This window comes from Myxocyprinus asiaticus, chromosome 36, assembly GCF_019703515.2.
Source record: "Myxocyprinus asiaticus isolate MX2 ecotype Aquarium Trade chromosome 36, UBuf_Myxa_2, whole genome shotgun sequence".
NCBI lineage: Eukaryota > Metazoa > Chordata > Actinopteri > Cypriniformes > Catostomidae > Myxocyprinus > Myxocyprinus asiaticus.
Window position 1 is genome coordinate 23,447,161 of NC_059379.1, and position 18,247 is coordinate 23,465,407.

Genomic DNA, 18,247 nt, shown 5'->3' on the forward strand with positions numbered 1-18,247 from the left:
ACAAAATATTTTTTTCTGCATTTAATAATGCTGGTTATTGTTTATTTATAAAAAACACTACTGTTAATTATTAGTATATATTGTACTTTAAAGTACAATATACCACCTTATTATAAAGTGTTACCAAACTTTTTATTAAGTGACCTGTACAATGAGTATCCAGAACAAGAATGGACAATCCATTCAAGAACAGAAGTCACATCATAGGACATACAGTATTTATTTAGAAACACAAACAATGATAAGTTAATTATCAGGTAGTCCACAAATATTGTGGGAATGATATCAATACAGTCATACAGGGGAAAACATACATGGAAACCCATTTAGGAACAAGTTACCCCAAAAGACAAGCTTTGATCAGAAATTTGTGTAAACAGTAAATAAAAACTAAATTTTAAGATAAGTTACTGATAGCATTGCGTCTTGAAAATTATTGTTTTCATCCAAGAAGAAACAATTAAATTGACTTTAAAATATTTTTTTCTGATTTATAATTTTTAAATAAATATCAATAGAAAAGCTGATGGGGGCTGCCCTGAATAAGATATCATTTTCTCTAAAAACACATAATGTGACAGTATTCCCAAAAAGCGTTCATGTAGAATTCCCCCCAAAAGCAAGAAATGACAAAATATGATATACGTACATGAATACGTCATGCAAATTGACAAGTCTACTTACAAACATGTTTTGTAGTAGTCTGGTTTTATGTAGCTTTTAGCGGCTTGGACTTATCCTCCCCAACTAAGAATCAACAGTCTCACCAAATGCCCTCTACGCAACTAACCTGCTCCCCTCCTGCCCCTCCCCTCAAAAAGGTTTAAATAAAACATTTTACCATGATCATAAAATATCCAGATCTTTTTGTCTATTCAGGAAACAGAATCAACAGATCAATCCACACAATCTTGGAGAATATCAGTGAGTTACTGCTTGATGGATAAAGCAAAGCATTGTGTAAAATCCTGTTTGAGTTTGAAAAAATATCCTAGTGAGATTCCCTGATTGGTTGAGTAGAGTCAGGTGACCAGTGAGGTACGAAAAGTCCCCTTATCCAATGGGGAGAGGAAATGTCCAATACACTTGATGTTTGAGTGTGTGTTCGTGTCACACACCGTACACATGAATGCTTGCAATGAATATTATTTCGTTAAAAACGGCAAAAACAGATCTTGCAATTGCACATGCAATGTCAACTCTCCTAATGAACGACCGGTCTTGCATAAAGAAAGAACTCCAGATAAAAGAATAAAAAGTTAAAGGTGAGAAAAATCACTAAACGTTCTTCATTCAAAAGATACCAGAAATAATCCATGGTGCAATTATTGTAGTAAATGTTAAACTACTCTTTTATTATAGAAAACAATATCAGTACATTTCAGTTGCTCTCTTTCTTAGTAATGCAATGTGCATTTGCTTTGTTTCTCTTATTACCTTTGTGTTGGCTTTCTCTCCTCTTCTGTAAAAGTCCATGTTGCTTGGTTATTCTTGGTGTAGCTCTCTCCCCCTCCATGTTTGGTGAGTGAGAAAGAAAAACGAGTGAACCAGACCCTGCCCTAACCTCTCTCCCCTGACCGTGTAGTCCGGGCCCTCATCTCTCGGCCTCCATGGCGACACTGGCCTTCTGTTCGGTTGCTGCTTGCTGGTTGACAGCTGAGGGCCAGCCAGGGGGTGGGTGAGCCTGTTGGGGCGAAGGCCCCTGAGTCCATAAGCTCTGCTGGTTGGGCATGGGTGGGGTCATGCCCCAGCTGACTGGAGGTGGAGGGGGTGAGGTGGCCATGCTAGGACTGCTGCTGCTGTTGAAGCTTTCCGAGGCTTTAAGTCGCGAGAACATGGTGAGCGCGTCGGGGAAGTTTGGTGGCGTTGCAGGTGTGTTGGCGGGAGTACACATCTGTAAAGAAGTGGATGGAGAAAAAATCACAAATACGTGCTTGGATAGCATAAAGGAACAGCATAAAGGGCCATTCAAACCACACGTGTACTATACTACCTACATTTTGGCAAAATTACTTTTACTTTGAACTCTTATCAAATTGCCCATTAGCTTAACTGACAGAGTGTCGCACTTGCGACTGTACGAGTCCCTGTGAGCACAGGAGTCGACATGTGAGCCGAAGGTGCTATAAGCACCACATAATGACATGATTGCTTCAGCATTTGCGTTTTTCACCTCACATTTGCTTTTATGATACTAGCGGTTAGGTTTAAAGTTTAGGTTAGGGAGGGTCAGTTTTTTTTATTTAAAACTCGATAGAAAAGTAACCATGTGATGAGGAGGGCGGGGCCGGGCCGTGAGTGCGCACGGCCGACCACCAATCGGGCTAATCAGCCAAGGACAAGGATAAGGCTGAGCCAGATGTGGCAGTTGTGTTTATGTCTTTTTAAGTTTTCATTAAACATTATTTTGATTGCTCACCGGTTCCCGCCTCCTCCTTGCCCATTTTAAACCCTGATACAAACCCTTAAAAGCCTGATCTGTTTGGAAGAATATTGAACTCGTTTTAAGTACCTCACAGTGAACATTTCACCTCGGAACTGCCGCGATAAGTGTCATGAACCATGTAATAATATTCTGCAAAAATGTTCCCCCAGTCACACAATTTTCATGAGATGAAGCTGCATTTTTGTGTCCCTGCACTTCATAGGTTTTCTCTGTAAATGTGTGCTAGATGGACATCTTTGACCGTTGCATCTAATCCAGGTGTTTTTTTAGCGTCTTGCACAGGAGTATAAGTAAAATAGAACATCAACTTTTAAAAGCGTGTCCAAGACACCTGTGTTCTGTTGTAGGTGTTGACTGACTGAAAGTTGAAAGCATCTAGCTTTTTTAAGCGCAGTAACACGTTTGGTCTGAACGGCCCCTAAGAGGCAAAACAACATGTCTCAAATCACAAATCTAGTATAGTATCAATAAAAGAAGATAGTTAAGTCAACATAAAATCCAAATGGACCCTATTTACTTTCTTAATACATGTTTCTGGTTCAAAATATAATAATTTGCTACGCCTCTAAAACGTCTTTCCTTCTTGGATGACATCACCGATCCCTCTTATTTTGCAACCCCTCTCTTCCAACCACTTGGTCCCATTTTGATTTGTAAGGGCAACTTTTCATAATTCAATCAACTCCAGATGGACATAATCATGTCCCGCCCATCGAACACCATTTAATGTTGACTTTATATACTGTATACTCTTAGCATTCCTAACTAACAAAACATAGCTTAATCCAGTGGTTCTCAATTTTTAAATTGAGAACCACTGGATTCTTTTTCCCAGACATGTCCTCTTTTTTAGACCTTAAAAAAGCATCCGGCCAGGATTTCTAAATTTGCAAAAATGTCCAGGATTCGGCTTTAGTTGCATTATAATGTGCATCTGGTCTAATACTTCATTGTGTGTGCACGCATATTTGCATTGCTTTAACCCCTCTTTGTAAGTCCCGCCTTCTCGCACACCAATTGGTCGATTGGCCAAATTCCTGCCTGTCAATCTCTCCGTGAACGAGCAAAGCGCTGTTGTGTTCAGCATCAAACAGTTGCTTGACAGTAGCAGCAAATGACAGCTGAGTGGAAACAATGCCCAAACGAAAGTGCAAATTTACAGAAGATTTGCACAAAAAATTCCCATGCTTTTGTCCAGGTCGAGATCTGTGGGAAGCAGAATGTATGACATGTAAAGCTGGCACTTATGTGTCAGTTGCTAATAAAGGTGCAAGTGATTTAGAAGCACACATTAGCTCTGCGAAGTATAAAGGGTCAGCAAAAGGTGAAAGTTCATCAGGTAAATTAATGGACTACTCTTTGCGACCAGGTAAATTTGTTTTCATATTGCTTCATTTTCCATGGCCATTCAAAATAATAGTAATAGTAAATGAAGGTACACTCATTGCATCAAATATTTTATTTTAATATATGGACATGCAAAAGAATTTTGGAAATTTTTATTTATTTATATATATTTATGTTATGCTAAAAGAGTGTCTTTTTCACTGTATTAAAGTTTGCATTCATAGTAACACTGTTTTGAACCCTATTATTCCCCTATTATTATTTGGAAAACCAGAATATGGTCACCCTAGTTCTACTTCCTGTTTCTCATCTGTGCCCTGGCATCACCCGCTCTGCCTTCCTCTGTGCAATGTTCATCTTCTCCATTACCTCGATGACCTCTCCATTGTCCTTTCTGAACTGGCTCTCCTCTGTCCAAAGCAAAGCCCACATTTACAGAAATACACAATAGGACTCATGAGAGCAACCCCACCATCCTGCAGTGTTTTTGGCAGCAGGACAACATCACCAAAATAAACCACTTCACAGGTCACTGCAAATATGCCTGGTGCACATCAATAATCTGTGTATTGATTTAGCAGTTTTTGTGTAATTCTTCAAAATGAACAAAGAACACGAAATAAACAAAATTACTTGTGTACAACTTTTTGTGTTTAGTATTGATACATTAAGAGTCAGTCTCCAGCTCTGTTCTGAAACTATGAGCTGCCTTTGGGGGTTGGAGGTTCAGGAAGAAGGAAATGCCAGAATGGACTGTGATGAACCAAGTTCTGTTTAAAAATAAATCCAAGATGGCGGCCAAAGTGAGAAAAAGAAACTATTATTACTATACTAATAATATTTAATATTGAAAACAATGGCTAAAATATAGTATTAAATAAAATAAAAAAACATTGTAAAGACTGTTTTACAAAAAAAATTGTGTCCTATGCATACTGAAGTCAACTGGAGTACTGTGTCATTCCTCTTACTTTGCCTGTATTAAATTCAAATCCAACTAGTGCCTTTGTAAAGTAGAGCGTTTCAAATTAGTCATTTATGAAGTTACATGACGGTTACAATGGTAGCATATAAAGCATCCAGGCCGTTCTAGGTATTGGAACAGAGCGTATGTTATTTTCTGATGTATTAGGCAAAAATGCCCTCTTGCATGAGGATTTGTGTTCCTGTTCCATGGGATCCTTCCTGGTGTGCCCTTGCACAGGTACCACAAACATCTCCATATTGTCTTACTGCTGAAATCACATCGGCACTCTGAGTCCAATCCTGTCAGCAACCTTGACTCCTGCCGCCTGCAGATTTTATTGACCCGCCCGTAAGAATATCTCTCCAAAAACCACCACAATCACCCCATTGTGGATGGTCAAAAGAGTCTCAAATGGACCTCTGTAACCCTAGATGACTTTAATTCACAAGAGTATTTGCAACAGGAAATTTGTGGGATTAAAAAATGCCTTTGAAACTGTTACAAAGACTTCAAATGCCACTAAAAAAGGCCTCAATTAAGAAGAGATGCACAAAATGGCATCCAGTAATACATCAGTCATCTGGACAGCTGCTGCAGATGTGGAGGAGAAGGTACGTAGCTAAAAGGAATAGTTACTGTCATCATTTAAAACCTTGACTGTCTTTTTACTGTGGAACACAAAATGAGTTTTTTATAACAGAATGTCCAAGCTGCTCTTTTTTCATACTAAGAAGGTTTCTGTTTCTCACACAAAGCAACTGACCCTTCACTAAGACCTGCCTTAAAAGCGTTTCTGACCAAACCTTTCTAAGCAACTGTTGCCTGCTGCCATCATTCTGACATGCGTTTCCAATGACAGTCTATGGAAGTAATGTGTGTTTGAGTACTTTGAAGCAGGATTTGATCAAAATAATCCAAAAAATGTAAAGCACGTTGTTGCCGGGTCATTTGTAATAGTGACACTACTACTTACCCAGAGAGGATACACGCAGTGTTTTTCTTTCTTAAAAAAAAAATAAAGAAATATATCTTTAAATAAATCTGGAGAGGAGAATGTTATGGATTAAACTGTCAGCCCTCATTCCCAAATGAACATCTGCAATGACACCTACATTTGCTCCAAGGTAAATTAAAGCTTATAACTGAACTTTAATTCATTTAGGTATTGATTCAAGTCATAGTAAAAGCGACAGTAAATAAATAGTTCACAGCATCAAAATGAGTGTGTTATGAGATGTTATAAACAGCTCTGGTCACTTAAGCTAATATTATTAGATGTGTATTCGCTATTAAATGAAGTTTTTCTCTTTTCAAGTGACTGTAATATTCGTTTGCCTTGATTCTGATTCACAGTCTCCACAGTTTTTAATCAAATTACTATGTAATTTAACAATTTCTTTCACAAAAAACTTCAGATAAATATGCATTACAATGTCAGTCTTCATACCAAACCACGTAAAAATATTAATATTATCCATTCTTCTGTTTCATCCATTCCGTTTATGAGAATATTTTGCCCAAAACCGCATCATTCACGGAAATCTCCCATTCAATCCAATGAGAAGTTCTACAGAGCTTGTCAGAGCGAGTAATTGTAACCAAGGGGGGCGGAGCTTAGCAAAGGGTCAATTATATGACATCAGAAGACATTGAATCTGGTCAAAGAGTCTTAAAGACTACTTTTATGATGCTGTTATAGTGCTTTTTGTCTTTTTTCGAACTTTACAGCCCCTGGTCTCCAACCACTTTCATTGAATGGAAGAGAGCAGCTCAGACATTCTGCTAAGCTCCTTTTATGTTCCACGGAAGACAGTTGAAACAACATGCGGGTGAGTAAAGGATGACAGAATTTTCAGTTTGGGGTGTACTATCCCTTTAACACGGCTCTCAAACCAAGAGCAGATGCATCTGCAAATCTTCCATAATTCAGAAACATTGACAAAGCACACTTCAAGAGGTGTGGTGTACATAACAAACATGCTCTGGCCGACAGCTGGGTTGCTATGGAAATATTTTGGTTGTGAGGACAGATCTGTTGATGAGAAATGAGGTCAGAGTTGGCATAGAAAAACATGACCTGCAGTGCACAGCCCAGTCCACTTTGTTACATTAATTTTTGTTTATTAAGTATTACTTGGAAACACAGATATCACTTGTAGTGAATGTTCAAAACATAAAATGTGTCTCTTTCTGAGCACTGGGAAAGCAAACTGCATCCCAAGGATCTCTTGAGTGGTTTCTGTGTTTCTATGCAAGACAAATTAGACACCAATGATGGTCTATTGCGAACGTGGGATTTGTTAGCAAACAGCATCTCCTTGCATCAACAGTGCTGTGATTTCAAGATGGAGGTCAGTGTGTGTGTGTGTGTGTGACCACTTCCATTGAGAATCAATGCACATGTTGGTTTAAACACATGAAATTGAAACCAGCTTGTGTGGGGTTTAAGCACATTGAATCACTTCCATGAACATTGCAGGGGTATTTAGAAAAAAAATAAAAATAAAGACCAACAACCTTGTTCCCATTTCGTTTTGTTATTGCTCTAGTGGCAAGCTGACTATTTGAATACAGAAACAAGCAGTGGATGGATTTACAGCTTTCACATGAGCTTGAGAAAAATGTTTGTCCTTACCATATGTAAATGGAAATCTACAACATACTCTAGAAAGATTTCAAATTCCTTTGGGCTGAATGGATGACATTTCACTGCTCCACGATTATGCTATAGCTTGGAGGTTCTAGGGCTAGAGTTATGGAAAGTGAACACATTGTGGCAGATGATCTATGTAATATAATGATAGGGTTTGTAATAAGATAATTGATGGTTCACTGCAGCGTTCAGTTGTAAAACAGGACACAAAATGGTACGATCTGGTGTCACTGTATCTGTGAATGCATGCGAGAGAGACTGGGAGGTGTTGCCAAGCAGGCAGATAATGCCGTTAGGAGGTGCTTTGATTTCAAAAAGAAAAAAACATTTCCTCCAAAGCAGTCATTTGTAATAATCACGCTGCAGAGGTTAAGACTTTTTTTTGCTGATATCTGCACTCTGTTATGCTACAACAGGAGAAAATTGGGTCTTTCTGGTGTGTTGTACATACTTAGCTATTAAAAAATTGTCCCTTGAAGTTCGCTAAATCTAATAAAACCATTCTTTGAGGATATCCTCAACTGGAAAAATGATTCATAAATAAATTAAATGTTTTTGTTTTTAAAGAAATGTTGGTTCATGGCAAAAATCACAGTTACAGTAATGCACTGACAATGGAAGTGAATGGGGCCAGTCCATGAACATTAAAATACACTAAACCCTGTAATCCTGGTAAGTGATTTTTTCACACCAAATTCCAATGTATGTGCCTTAAGGCCTGTTCACACCAAATCCGTTTTGTCGGTATGAATGTTTGTTCCGAACAAGCTTTTGTATGGTAACAATGCATTCCTATGGCGCTATGCACACCGGGTCCGACAAATCGTCCGCCGATAATCCAAAGGTTTTTTAACAGAGAGTGTTCTGATTTTTTTTTTCTTCGGACTGCGATGAAAATCCCCGAAAAAGACAATTTACATGCTGTAGACAAACGAATTGCAGAACCACACTGCTATATTTATTGCAAGAATAATATGTAAAAAGAATGGCAATAGGTGCCTGGGTAGCTCAGCGAGTAAAGATGCTGACTACCACCCCTGGAGTCGCGAGTTCGAATCCTTATCTTTCTTTGACATGTATTGAACCCTGCACATTCCTTTAATTCTAAAAAGGCAACTTTTTATTTTATGGGTATGGTTACTAGAGCCCGACCGATATGGGATTTTTTAGACCGATACGATACTGATTTTAGAGGGGGAAATTCACAGATTACCGATATGGTGACCGATATAGCAAATTTTTGAACTGGAATGAAAACAGATCTTTTCTATGTGGATTGAGCATCGATTTTGCACCGATATGACTATGCAAAGGTACTCAGAAGGCTGCTTTCTTAAACAAATATTTTTATCAAAGAACATTTGACATTATTATTATACATTGTCAACAAATTCTAGAAATGAACACTGAGAAAATAAAGAATAAATAAAAATACAATAAATAGCTTAATAAACATCAGTACTGTTAGTATAAGTCAACTGCTGACCATTTAAATAAAGAATAAATAAAATAAATAAAATAAAATCAGTACTGTATGTTTAGTATCAGTCAATTACTGACCATTTAAATAAAGAATAAATAAAAATACAATAAATAGCTAAATAAACATCAGCACTGTATGTTTAGTATAAGTCAATTGCCCACCATTAAAATAAAGAATAAATAAAAATAAAAGAAATAGCTTAATTAACATCAGTACTGTATGTTTAGTATAAGTCAATTGCTGACCATTTAAATAAAGAATAAAAATACAATAAATAGCTAAATAAACATCAGTACCATTTAGTATTTTAATTACTTTTATTACATATTCTATTTTAATGTCTGGAAAACCAGACTTCTAAATCTTACATTTTGTAAATTCGAATGAAGGGGGTACCAAACTGTGAATCCCAAACAAAATATTTTGGTGAACACGTTTACTCATTGACAACAGCTGACAACAATGAAAGTAGCTACGTGATTAGCTAGTTAGCTGTAAGCTCGTTGTCACGGAGAGTAAAAGATGGACTTTATTTTCTTTCCAGCATTGTGTCTCACCAACTAGGTAACAGCATAGCGTGAAATCAACATTCACCACACACAATCCACCACCGCACTGTTGTCTGTTGAGCTGCAAAAAGATGCTCTGATGTTTACCTTTCAATTTGCTACATTACTGACTGCACTGACAAACTATAGCTGGCTAACCGCAAACAGATGTGATAAACATGAGTGACATGGTTGTCAGGGATAGGGTTAACGTTATATTAGTTATATAAAATGCCCTTCTCTTTTTTATTTCTCCCAATTTGGAATGCCCAATTCCCAATGTGCTTTTAAGTCCTCATGGTCGCGTAGTGATTCGCCTCAGTCTGGGTGGTGGAGTCAACCCACACATCTTATCACGTGGCTTGTTGAATGTGTTGCCACGGAGCCATAGCGCATGTGGAGGCTTCACACCATCCACCACGGCAACCACGCTCAACGAGAACGAACCACATTATAGCACGAGGAGGTTACCCCATGTGACTCTACCCTCCCTAGCAACTGGGCCAATTTGGTTGCTTAGGAGACCTGGCTGGAGTCACTCAGCCCACCCTGGGATTCAAACTAGCGAGCTAGTGAACTCCAGGGGTGGTAGCCAGTGTAATTTACCACTGAGCAACCCAGGTCCCCCGGGGGTAATTTTTCACAACTTTCCAGTATGTATTTCACAAACTAGTTAGCAATTTAATGAGAAGAGATTGCTCAAATCCGCACCGTTTAACTCTGCCCTGTCTAAATATACACCAATACCGATACATCGGTGACAGGCTAATATTGGCCAATAATATCGGCCGACCGATATATCGGTCGGGCACTAATGGTTACACTCAGTTTACAGACATTCTAATTAGCTATATACTGTAAAAAGAAACAAAATAAAAGTTTGTGGTATGTACCCATTAAGACAACTAACTAAATGTAAATTTTACATTTACCTAAGTAGATTTTTACCAAAAATGTGTGTGTGAGTGTTTGCACATGTGAGCAAATGATCTCTCAGTTCAAAGCTTGGTTATTAACCTGAGTGTTGACACAGTACAGAAGGATTTCAGAGCAAAACAATAGGCAGTTATTGTCTGAAAATTTTGGCTGGGTTTTATGATGAAAAGAAGACTGATCCACACTTTTGTTTAAATCAAGGACATGACTCTGAGGTCAATCCTGACTGCAGTGTCCTCTGCCAAGTAAGCCTGGACAATATGCAGTGATCGTAAAACAAGTTGTTCAGAGCCGTTTAAAGGGAGTCCAACAGACACCCTAAAGAATTACACTCTGTCCAAGAACATTTTTACAGGCCCTAAACAATTTGTTCTGGAGTTTATGAACTGAAATATTGTACATTAAAGAGGCACCAAAACAAACACATGGCACAAATATGACTGCATTGCACGTTACTACTTGTTCGAACATTTGCGATTCACACACTTTGCGTCCCTTCGCAGAACTGTCTATATGCTGGGAATCAATGCTTTTGGAAACACGTTTTAAATGTGGTTCACTTTCTGGCACCCATCTGACACAAAGCTTTGACCGAGACAGAAATATCTACTTGTCCAATGTTGTTGACTTTGATAACTAAGATAGTATTTCTTAACTTCTCAACATGTATTGTTTATTCTATGTTTCAAACTAACTGTCTAACTTCCGATTCACAGCCTCCACAATTGAGAACATTTACTCTCTTTAATATGTACAGTTCTTTAACCTTTCCCCATAGGTAAGTGTATCTATGAAATAAAATATTGCCAGCTTTTGACCTGTTTTTTAATGGACCTGTCCATTTAATATTGGAGGGGACAAGATCTACAATTTTAAGAATCTGTCATTGACAAATCACTTATTTCAATATTAAACAGACCCCTCTGTGGTGGTTAAGGCCCTGCTCTAATAACACAAAATGTCTTTTGTAGTACAATACAGTAACAAATTGACATCCATGACATGCCCAAATTTGCACTGAGTGTCTTCAATTTCACTTTTAGTCATAAGCAATGCACACTTTAACTTTGGAAAAACTTCTTTATAAAACTCAGTTTAGTTTGAAAGAGCCTCTTTTTGTAAGATACGGCCTCACTTCCTGTTTGAGGCTTTTGCTGTGTGAGTTGTGAGCCATCGTGGTCAGCAGTTAGTTATTGTGTGACTGCAGCAGGGTCACTTTAGGAGACAAACATATAACATTACATCTAGAATTGTGAATCTTCACTGGCCTCAATTACGATTCAAAGGGTAATGATACGATTATAAAATGATTCTTGTACTCCAATTTATTTTTTTCAGTTTCTTCAAAATTTCTTTCAAGCTTTTTATTTAACAGCTGTTTTCAAAAATCAGAACATGTCACTACATTAACTGGCCTTTTACATTCAGTATGAGCTGTGAACACAACATGGAATATCCACAAGATTAAATAAACGGTTCTATAGTTTAATAGATCATCACAATGTTTCAGTTTCTTTCTTTAGAACCTTATAAAAAATCTCTTAAAAAGTACAAGAAAAAAATATTGGTTCTCCGTCAAAACACACTGAATTCTATTACTTCAACTGATTATATATATTTTATTCATTTAATAGTATTTAATTATTATTTTAAATTAATCTATGCCATGCCTATTTATTTTAATTTTTAACTATAACCACAACTGAATGTTGCTGGTCCAGGATGAGAGATATACCTGCTTCAATGAGAGTGCAGCTGTCAGCTTCTCCTGTCCTCACCTGCACAGGTGAGAGTAAAGTGATTTAAATAGCACAGTTGTTGCTTCAGAAATGTATCAAACATCTCGTATGCACTGTTCCATCTGTTTTCTCTGCGAGTAGATCACATGAACCCATCGCAAACGCTACGATGGATTTCAAACCCTTATCCTCATCCTCATTTAGGCACAAATGGTCATGTATTTGGTACACCTAGTCTGCAAACAGTCGTGTTTGTGCGCCTGACTTTAGTGTATGCGCTTAATGCGCATCTTTGTTTCTATATCTGTTGTTGGTGCGTGCCATGGCGCTGCTGCAGTTTAAACTGAACTCAGAATCGATTCTGATTCTTTTGAGAATTGATTCAGATTCGTTTGAGAAAGAATCACGATGTATCGCTGAAAGATTTGTCCCCCCACCCCTAATTACATCTGTTCAGTGCTTAGTCTCAGCCCTTGACGACCTGCCATTATTGAAAATAAATAATTGTTGTGAATAGGCAACTCAAAATTAGGGCTGCCCCCAACCAAAGATTTTCCTAGTCGACTAGTAGTCGTTAGTTTAAGCCATTAGTTGACTAGTTGTTGCTCGTTTATGATATTAATTTAATTACTTAAACATAAATTTTTTGGGGGGGCATCAGAAAATGGTTTGAGTTCCAGTTCTGAGAAAGAATGTTATAAGTAACATTGCTAACACTGTTCTACATTACAGAGAAATACTAAACTATAATAATGAGCCTTTAAAATATAAATTTTTCAAGCGCACACACGAAGTGAGCTGCAGCGAAAAGCGGTAATGATTCTGAATGTGTCGGAAAAACCAGCAAGGAGACTGTCTGAACATTTTGTAAATTTATAGAGTGAAATGCACATTAAGTTAAACATGCAGTAAGCGAGGTACTCATTTAGCTTCCCCACTCTCCACGAACATTTGGATAAGCATAATAGCGCATATTTATCTAGGTTATCTAACGTTAGAGTGAGTGGTCATGCTAAGTGGCTAACGTTAGGCTACTTACATGTTTCAAATGATAAGCCATGTTTGAGGTCGATGAATGATAGGCAAATGTTTGCCTGCAGAGTTTGCATGTCACCTTCTTGGGGTCATCCTTTACCCTCTTGAAATGATCCCACACTTGGATTTACTGCCCGACATAATTAATTACCGCATGGACCAGCTGTGTAAATGATCATGTCTGTCCGTCACTGACTGCGTGACTTCGCCACTTCCTGTGGAGTTTTTTTTCTGCGACCAACCGACCAATCAAAACTTGGTCGACCAAGACTCTTCTCATCAACTAACGTTTGGTCGACTATTAGGGGGCAGCCCTACTCAAAATGAACATCAATACATACAGATGTTAAGCTTCAGAGAGGCCTGAACCTGTGCAATTATGCTTTAAAAAGATCAACATCCAACTAACAGAAACTTAATGCAACAATTGTAGCTGACAGCCAAAACATTTACATGATTTTTACATTAGATGATCAAACACCACAGTCGCCATCAGCCATTCATATTTATCGGCCCATTCTGAATCCAAACAACACCATGTAGTACAAACTCAACATAAAAGACATAATGTCATGCAAGCACACAAATCTGCTGATTTTTTCATACACTTGTTTTAGCCCCAATTCTACCATCAGAATAAGTGTGCCAGTGCAGTGGAAATTGTGGAACAAACAAACAAAAAAATGTTTTGTTGTGTAACCAAAAAATGTGCTTCGTGTGGTAAATTTACTAGTTTAATTAAACACACAAATGTTATTTAATCTGACTAAATCAACCTGACAAATTAGGTTACACCAACCAAATTTTCATGGGTTAATTTTAATTACAAAACCTATAGTTCCGACCATGAATTCTGATTGGATGAGCCATGTTTGGGTGTTTTCCAAACAACATTTTTGCACCCTTGTAGGGCACTATGGAAAGTGGGCACCACTCAAAAAGTCGTTCCAAGCGGAAGTAAGAAAATATATTTTTCACAAAGGGCCCTTCCATAAAACTGTTAGAGAAGGGCACATTCGGGGGCCTGGGTAGCTCAGTGGTAAAAGACGCTGGCTACCACCCCTGGAGTTCGCTAGTTCGAATCCCAGGGCGTGCTTAGTGACTCCAGCCAGGTCTCCTAAGCAACCAAATTGGCCCGGTTGCTAGGGAGGGCAGAGTCACATGGGGTATCCTCCTCGTGGTTGCTATAATGTGGTTTGTTCTCGGTGGGGCGCATGGTGAGTTGAGCATGGATGCGGCGGTGGATGGCGTGAAGCCTCCACATGCGCTATGTCTCTGTGGCAACGCACTCAACAAGCCACGTGATAAGATGCGCGGGTTGACGGTCTCAGACGCGGAGGCAACTGGGATTCTACGTGACCACGAGGACTTAAAAGCACATTGGGAATTGGGCATTCCAAATCGGGAGAAAAAGGGGAAAAATGAAAAAAAGAAAAAAAAAGAGAGAAGGGCACATTCATACAGTAATGCCATACTCCCTTGTGCCCACATCAAGAGCTCTGTCCTTCGGAGTGAGTTGGGCATAGAGATGATCACTTTCAATTGGAATTCGCCCTCTGTAATGCAACATGTTCCTATGTTTCCTAGCAACTGTAAACAGCCTGCTGTTAAGAAAATTAACTATATTACTTGGAGAAAGAATTGCTTAATCAGATTATTATTAATAATACATTGAATTGCTTAAAAAAATTGTTTTTTATTTTCTTTCCTCATATTGCTGTTGCCGCTGTTTTATATAAAAGCAAGAAGCCACTCAAATCCTTGCGTTCTGTGATTTTACAAGGGATAAGGGGGTTTTAAGCATTCTTCTTCATATTGTGCCTAAGAACGCCCCTTACCTGTGGTAAAATCCCTGTAACCCACGGCCTCCCTTGGCTTATTGCATAATTTTTTATTAAAATTAAAAAACCCTAAAATATTTTAATTATATTAAAATTTAATATTTAGATCAAGAAGAACCAGATCCTTGAGGAAACAACTGCAGGTTACCACGTTTTTCAGTACGCACAACCAATCAAAAAAAAATTAAAAAAGAGGATGATGGCTGCAACAAAATTACACCTTTGCAACTTTTGCTTTCACCCGGATAAATCTAAATTGTGCTGCAGTGGGCAAGTTGCCCTATTTTTTAGATTAAACAATGGTCTAGATTTACTTCAAACTCCATAAGCTCAAGAAAATATTTGTTAAGATTTGCGCATTTCAATTTCATAACAAAATTCCATCAAATTGAATTGTGTAATTTTTAACAAAACAACCTTAAACACACACCAGAAAGACCCAGTTTTCTCTTGTTGTAGGATAACAGAGTGCAGAGATCAGAAAAAAGTCTAAACCTCTGCAGCGTGATTACAAATGACTGCTTTGGAGGAAACTTTTTTATTTTTTTTAAATATTTAGGATTTTATTTTATTTTAAACAATTCAATTTGATAGAACTTTGTTATGAAATTGAAATTCGTAAATCTTAAAATCATTTTTGAGTGTACAAGTCTTCTCCCATGGCTTCCCCCAAAACCCTTTGTCCTCACATCAATAAACCTCAAACAGACACAAACATTGAGCTAACTGCTATCTGAAATATTGCCCAACTTTCTGTACTCACGTGTAATATGTAACTGAACATCAAAAGGTGCCAAATGTGTAATTACATGATTATTACTAATAAATTCAACAAAATAATGAAACTCTATAGCAAGTAACAAATTACAGTGGCCCAGGGGTGCAAAAAAACAAAATAAGCAAAGCAAATAAAAGCCGAGAACACAACGGAAATAAAAAAGCACAACAAAATTAAGCCACAACACAACAACAAAAATTAGTGTTTAAAGATATTTATTTTGTGTTCATTTTGTTGTGTTGTGGCTTAATTTCGCTATGCTGTGATTTATTTCCATTGTGTTTTCAACATTTGTTTGCTTTGCTAATTTTGTTGTGTTGTGCACTGCTGGGCCACCATAACAAATACTACAAAGTTTCATTAACACGAATCCAGTGACAGTGAGACATTCTAGAACTCCTTCGCCATAATGCACATTTCATTTATAATTCAAATGTTTGTTTGTTTGTTTGTTTTTCAACATGGAACTGAATATTCCAATTTCAATACATTGATTATTGTGTGACCGACGCATACTCACATCCATGATACTTTAACCTTGTGGCCATTATTTCTTTGAATTTATGCTGAACACTGAAATAATGCCTACCTCGGCACACTACAGTAATAACAGTGAAGTGAACACAGCGCCCGCCTGTCTGTGTGTGTTTATTTCTGGAAGCCCCATCTCTCCGCAACATGGCCGATATGGCTACATCTTAACATTGTTATTGTTACAGCCAAACAACCAAAGCCACCATATAAACACAATAAACACAGGCAAAGTAACTTTCATCCAATAAAGCACACACTATAAGCAAATAGTTGATGGTTTTCATACTCACCATTTGATGATGGGGGCCGTAAGGGATATTTGTCTCTTGAAAAAAGGCACTAAGGGCTGTCTGTGAATGAAAGATGACAACACAACATTACTCATAATATTATATAAAAATAGTACAGTGTTTCCCACAGGATTTTGTGAGTCTGGGTGTGTGTGTGTGTGTGTGTGAGGGAGAGAGAGAGCATGCGCGCGCAGGGGGAGCTGACTGACTGGGAGTGAGAGATGCTTTAACAAAGCAACGGCGCAAAACACAACGTTAGAGATCTTTTACACTTATGAGAGTGTACAAATATTTTCGGGCCGCCACAGTCTAGGTCATTAATGGGAAACACTGTAGTAATACTTAAATAGGTTTATAACACGCTAGACTGGAAAACTCTGGGGGCTTTATAATTTGTGAGAGCTGAGAATGGCTATATGTGTGCATCTAGTCTGATCAAATGAAAAACGAAAGCACAATATTGTGTTCGTATTCAACACTGCTGGTGTGCAGTCTGTGTAATCTGTCAGCGGTCATCTTCATTGCATAATAGCATGGAAAGCTAGTAGTGTGTCATGGGTAAGGATTATAGTATTTAATCTGGAGTATACTCTAATTGGATAGAAGCCTACCTCTGTTGAGCTTTACTCAAATGTTATAGTATATATATACTGTAGCTATATTTAAGGTGCTGTTCGTTACCAAAAATAAAACAAATGCTTTTAGACTATACATTTTCAAGGAGGAAGCTAAACATTGTTATTAGTCATTAATAGCACTGTTATTTAGACACGCTAATTGGGTATGCAGTGCATCACACAAACAATGCGCTGTATGGTGTGCTCGCGCTGCGTTTACCTCAAATTGCCAGTGTGCCGCTTGCAAAAGCTGTTTCGCCTGGTCTGCGGCACATCCAGCTGTCAGGACGAACTGGTTTATCATAACTTGATGCTTGAGTTCATCCATATTCGCCGGCGTTTACTTCCGAGCCACAAATAATAGTGTTTTACCCGGGACAGGATTTTTGAGATGAAGTCTCTCCGCTTTTCTCTTTCAGTCGTCCACCATCACAGCCGGCTGAGCAAACAAATATTTACTGTAGGAGCGCTGGTGTAAGGAGCGCCAGATGATTGACAGCACGAAGCAGCCAATGAGAGCGGGGCATAGGTCATGGGAATTGTATGCCTCAGGAGTCCACGTTTGTTGTGTTTCTGATGACACTGGTTTACTGTGGCTCATAAATTGACGCGCTCGATATAGATGTTTACAGATGTGTTCATACAGCGTGAAATTTTCTATTCTAAAACAGAAAAGAACAACGCATATGAACTGCATGGCGTGGAAATTAGCGCATGTTGAAGTTGCGCTCTAAACAAAACACTACATATCCCGTCATGCAACGCTTTATTTGTTATGTTCTAGAAGGCAGAATTTATGAATGACGGTCGCTCCTGTCCAATTCCTATTCGAGCTATACTACTACCTTCCCAAATATGGTAAACAAATCTTCCAAAACCAATTAAATGTCTACGATCTTAACAGAGACGCCGCGTGTTACTTTAGCGCAGTCCCATAGCATCCCGTTTGTAGTTTGTAGTATTAATTAAATGGTAAGCTTATGAAGACAACTTTTATATGACGCCGCGTGCATCATTGGCGGTTCTAGAGGGT

The 18,247-nt window shown here is 38.1% G+C and overlaps 1 protein-coding gene across 1 annotated transcript; it reads right to left on the reverse strand.

The window, feature by feature from the left end:
* Positions 1–23: 23 nt before the first annotated feature.
* Positions 24–17,680, reverse strand: ubald1a (UBA-like domain containing 1a). Its single transcript, XM_051673701.1, has 3 exons — positions 17,435–17,680; positions 16,598–16,657; positions 24–1,894 (listed from the first exon to the last, which is right to left on the reverse strand). The coding sequence occupies exons 1-3, from the start codon at positions 17,540–17,542 to the stop codon at positions 1,595–1,597; spliced, it is 468 nt and encodes a 155-aa protein (XP_051529661.1). The 5' UTR covers positions 17,543–17,680; the 3' UTR covers positions 24–1,594.
* Positions 17,681–18,247: the final 567 nt, after the last annotated feature.

What these genes read in the sequence shown, in the direction of transcription:
- ubald1a (XM_051673701.1), bottom strand. Translation starts at nt 17,542, where the DNA reads ATGGATGAACTCAAGCATCAAGTTATGATAAACCAGTTCGTCCTGACA. An exon ending in CGGCACACTGGCAATTTGAG is followed by an intron (nt 16,658 to 17,434) that starts GTAAACGCAGCG and finishes TTTCATTCACAG; the next exon opens with ACAGCCCTTAGTGCCTTTTT. An exon ending in ACGGCCCCCATCATCAAATG is followed by an intron (nt 1,895 to 16,597) that starts GTGAGTATGAAA and finishes ACTTCTTTACAG; the next exon opens with ATGTGTACTCCCGCCAACAC.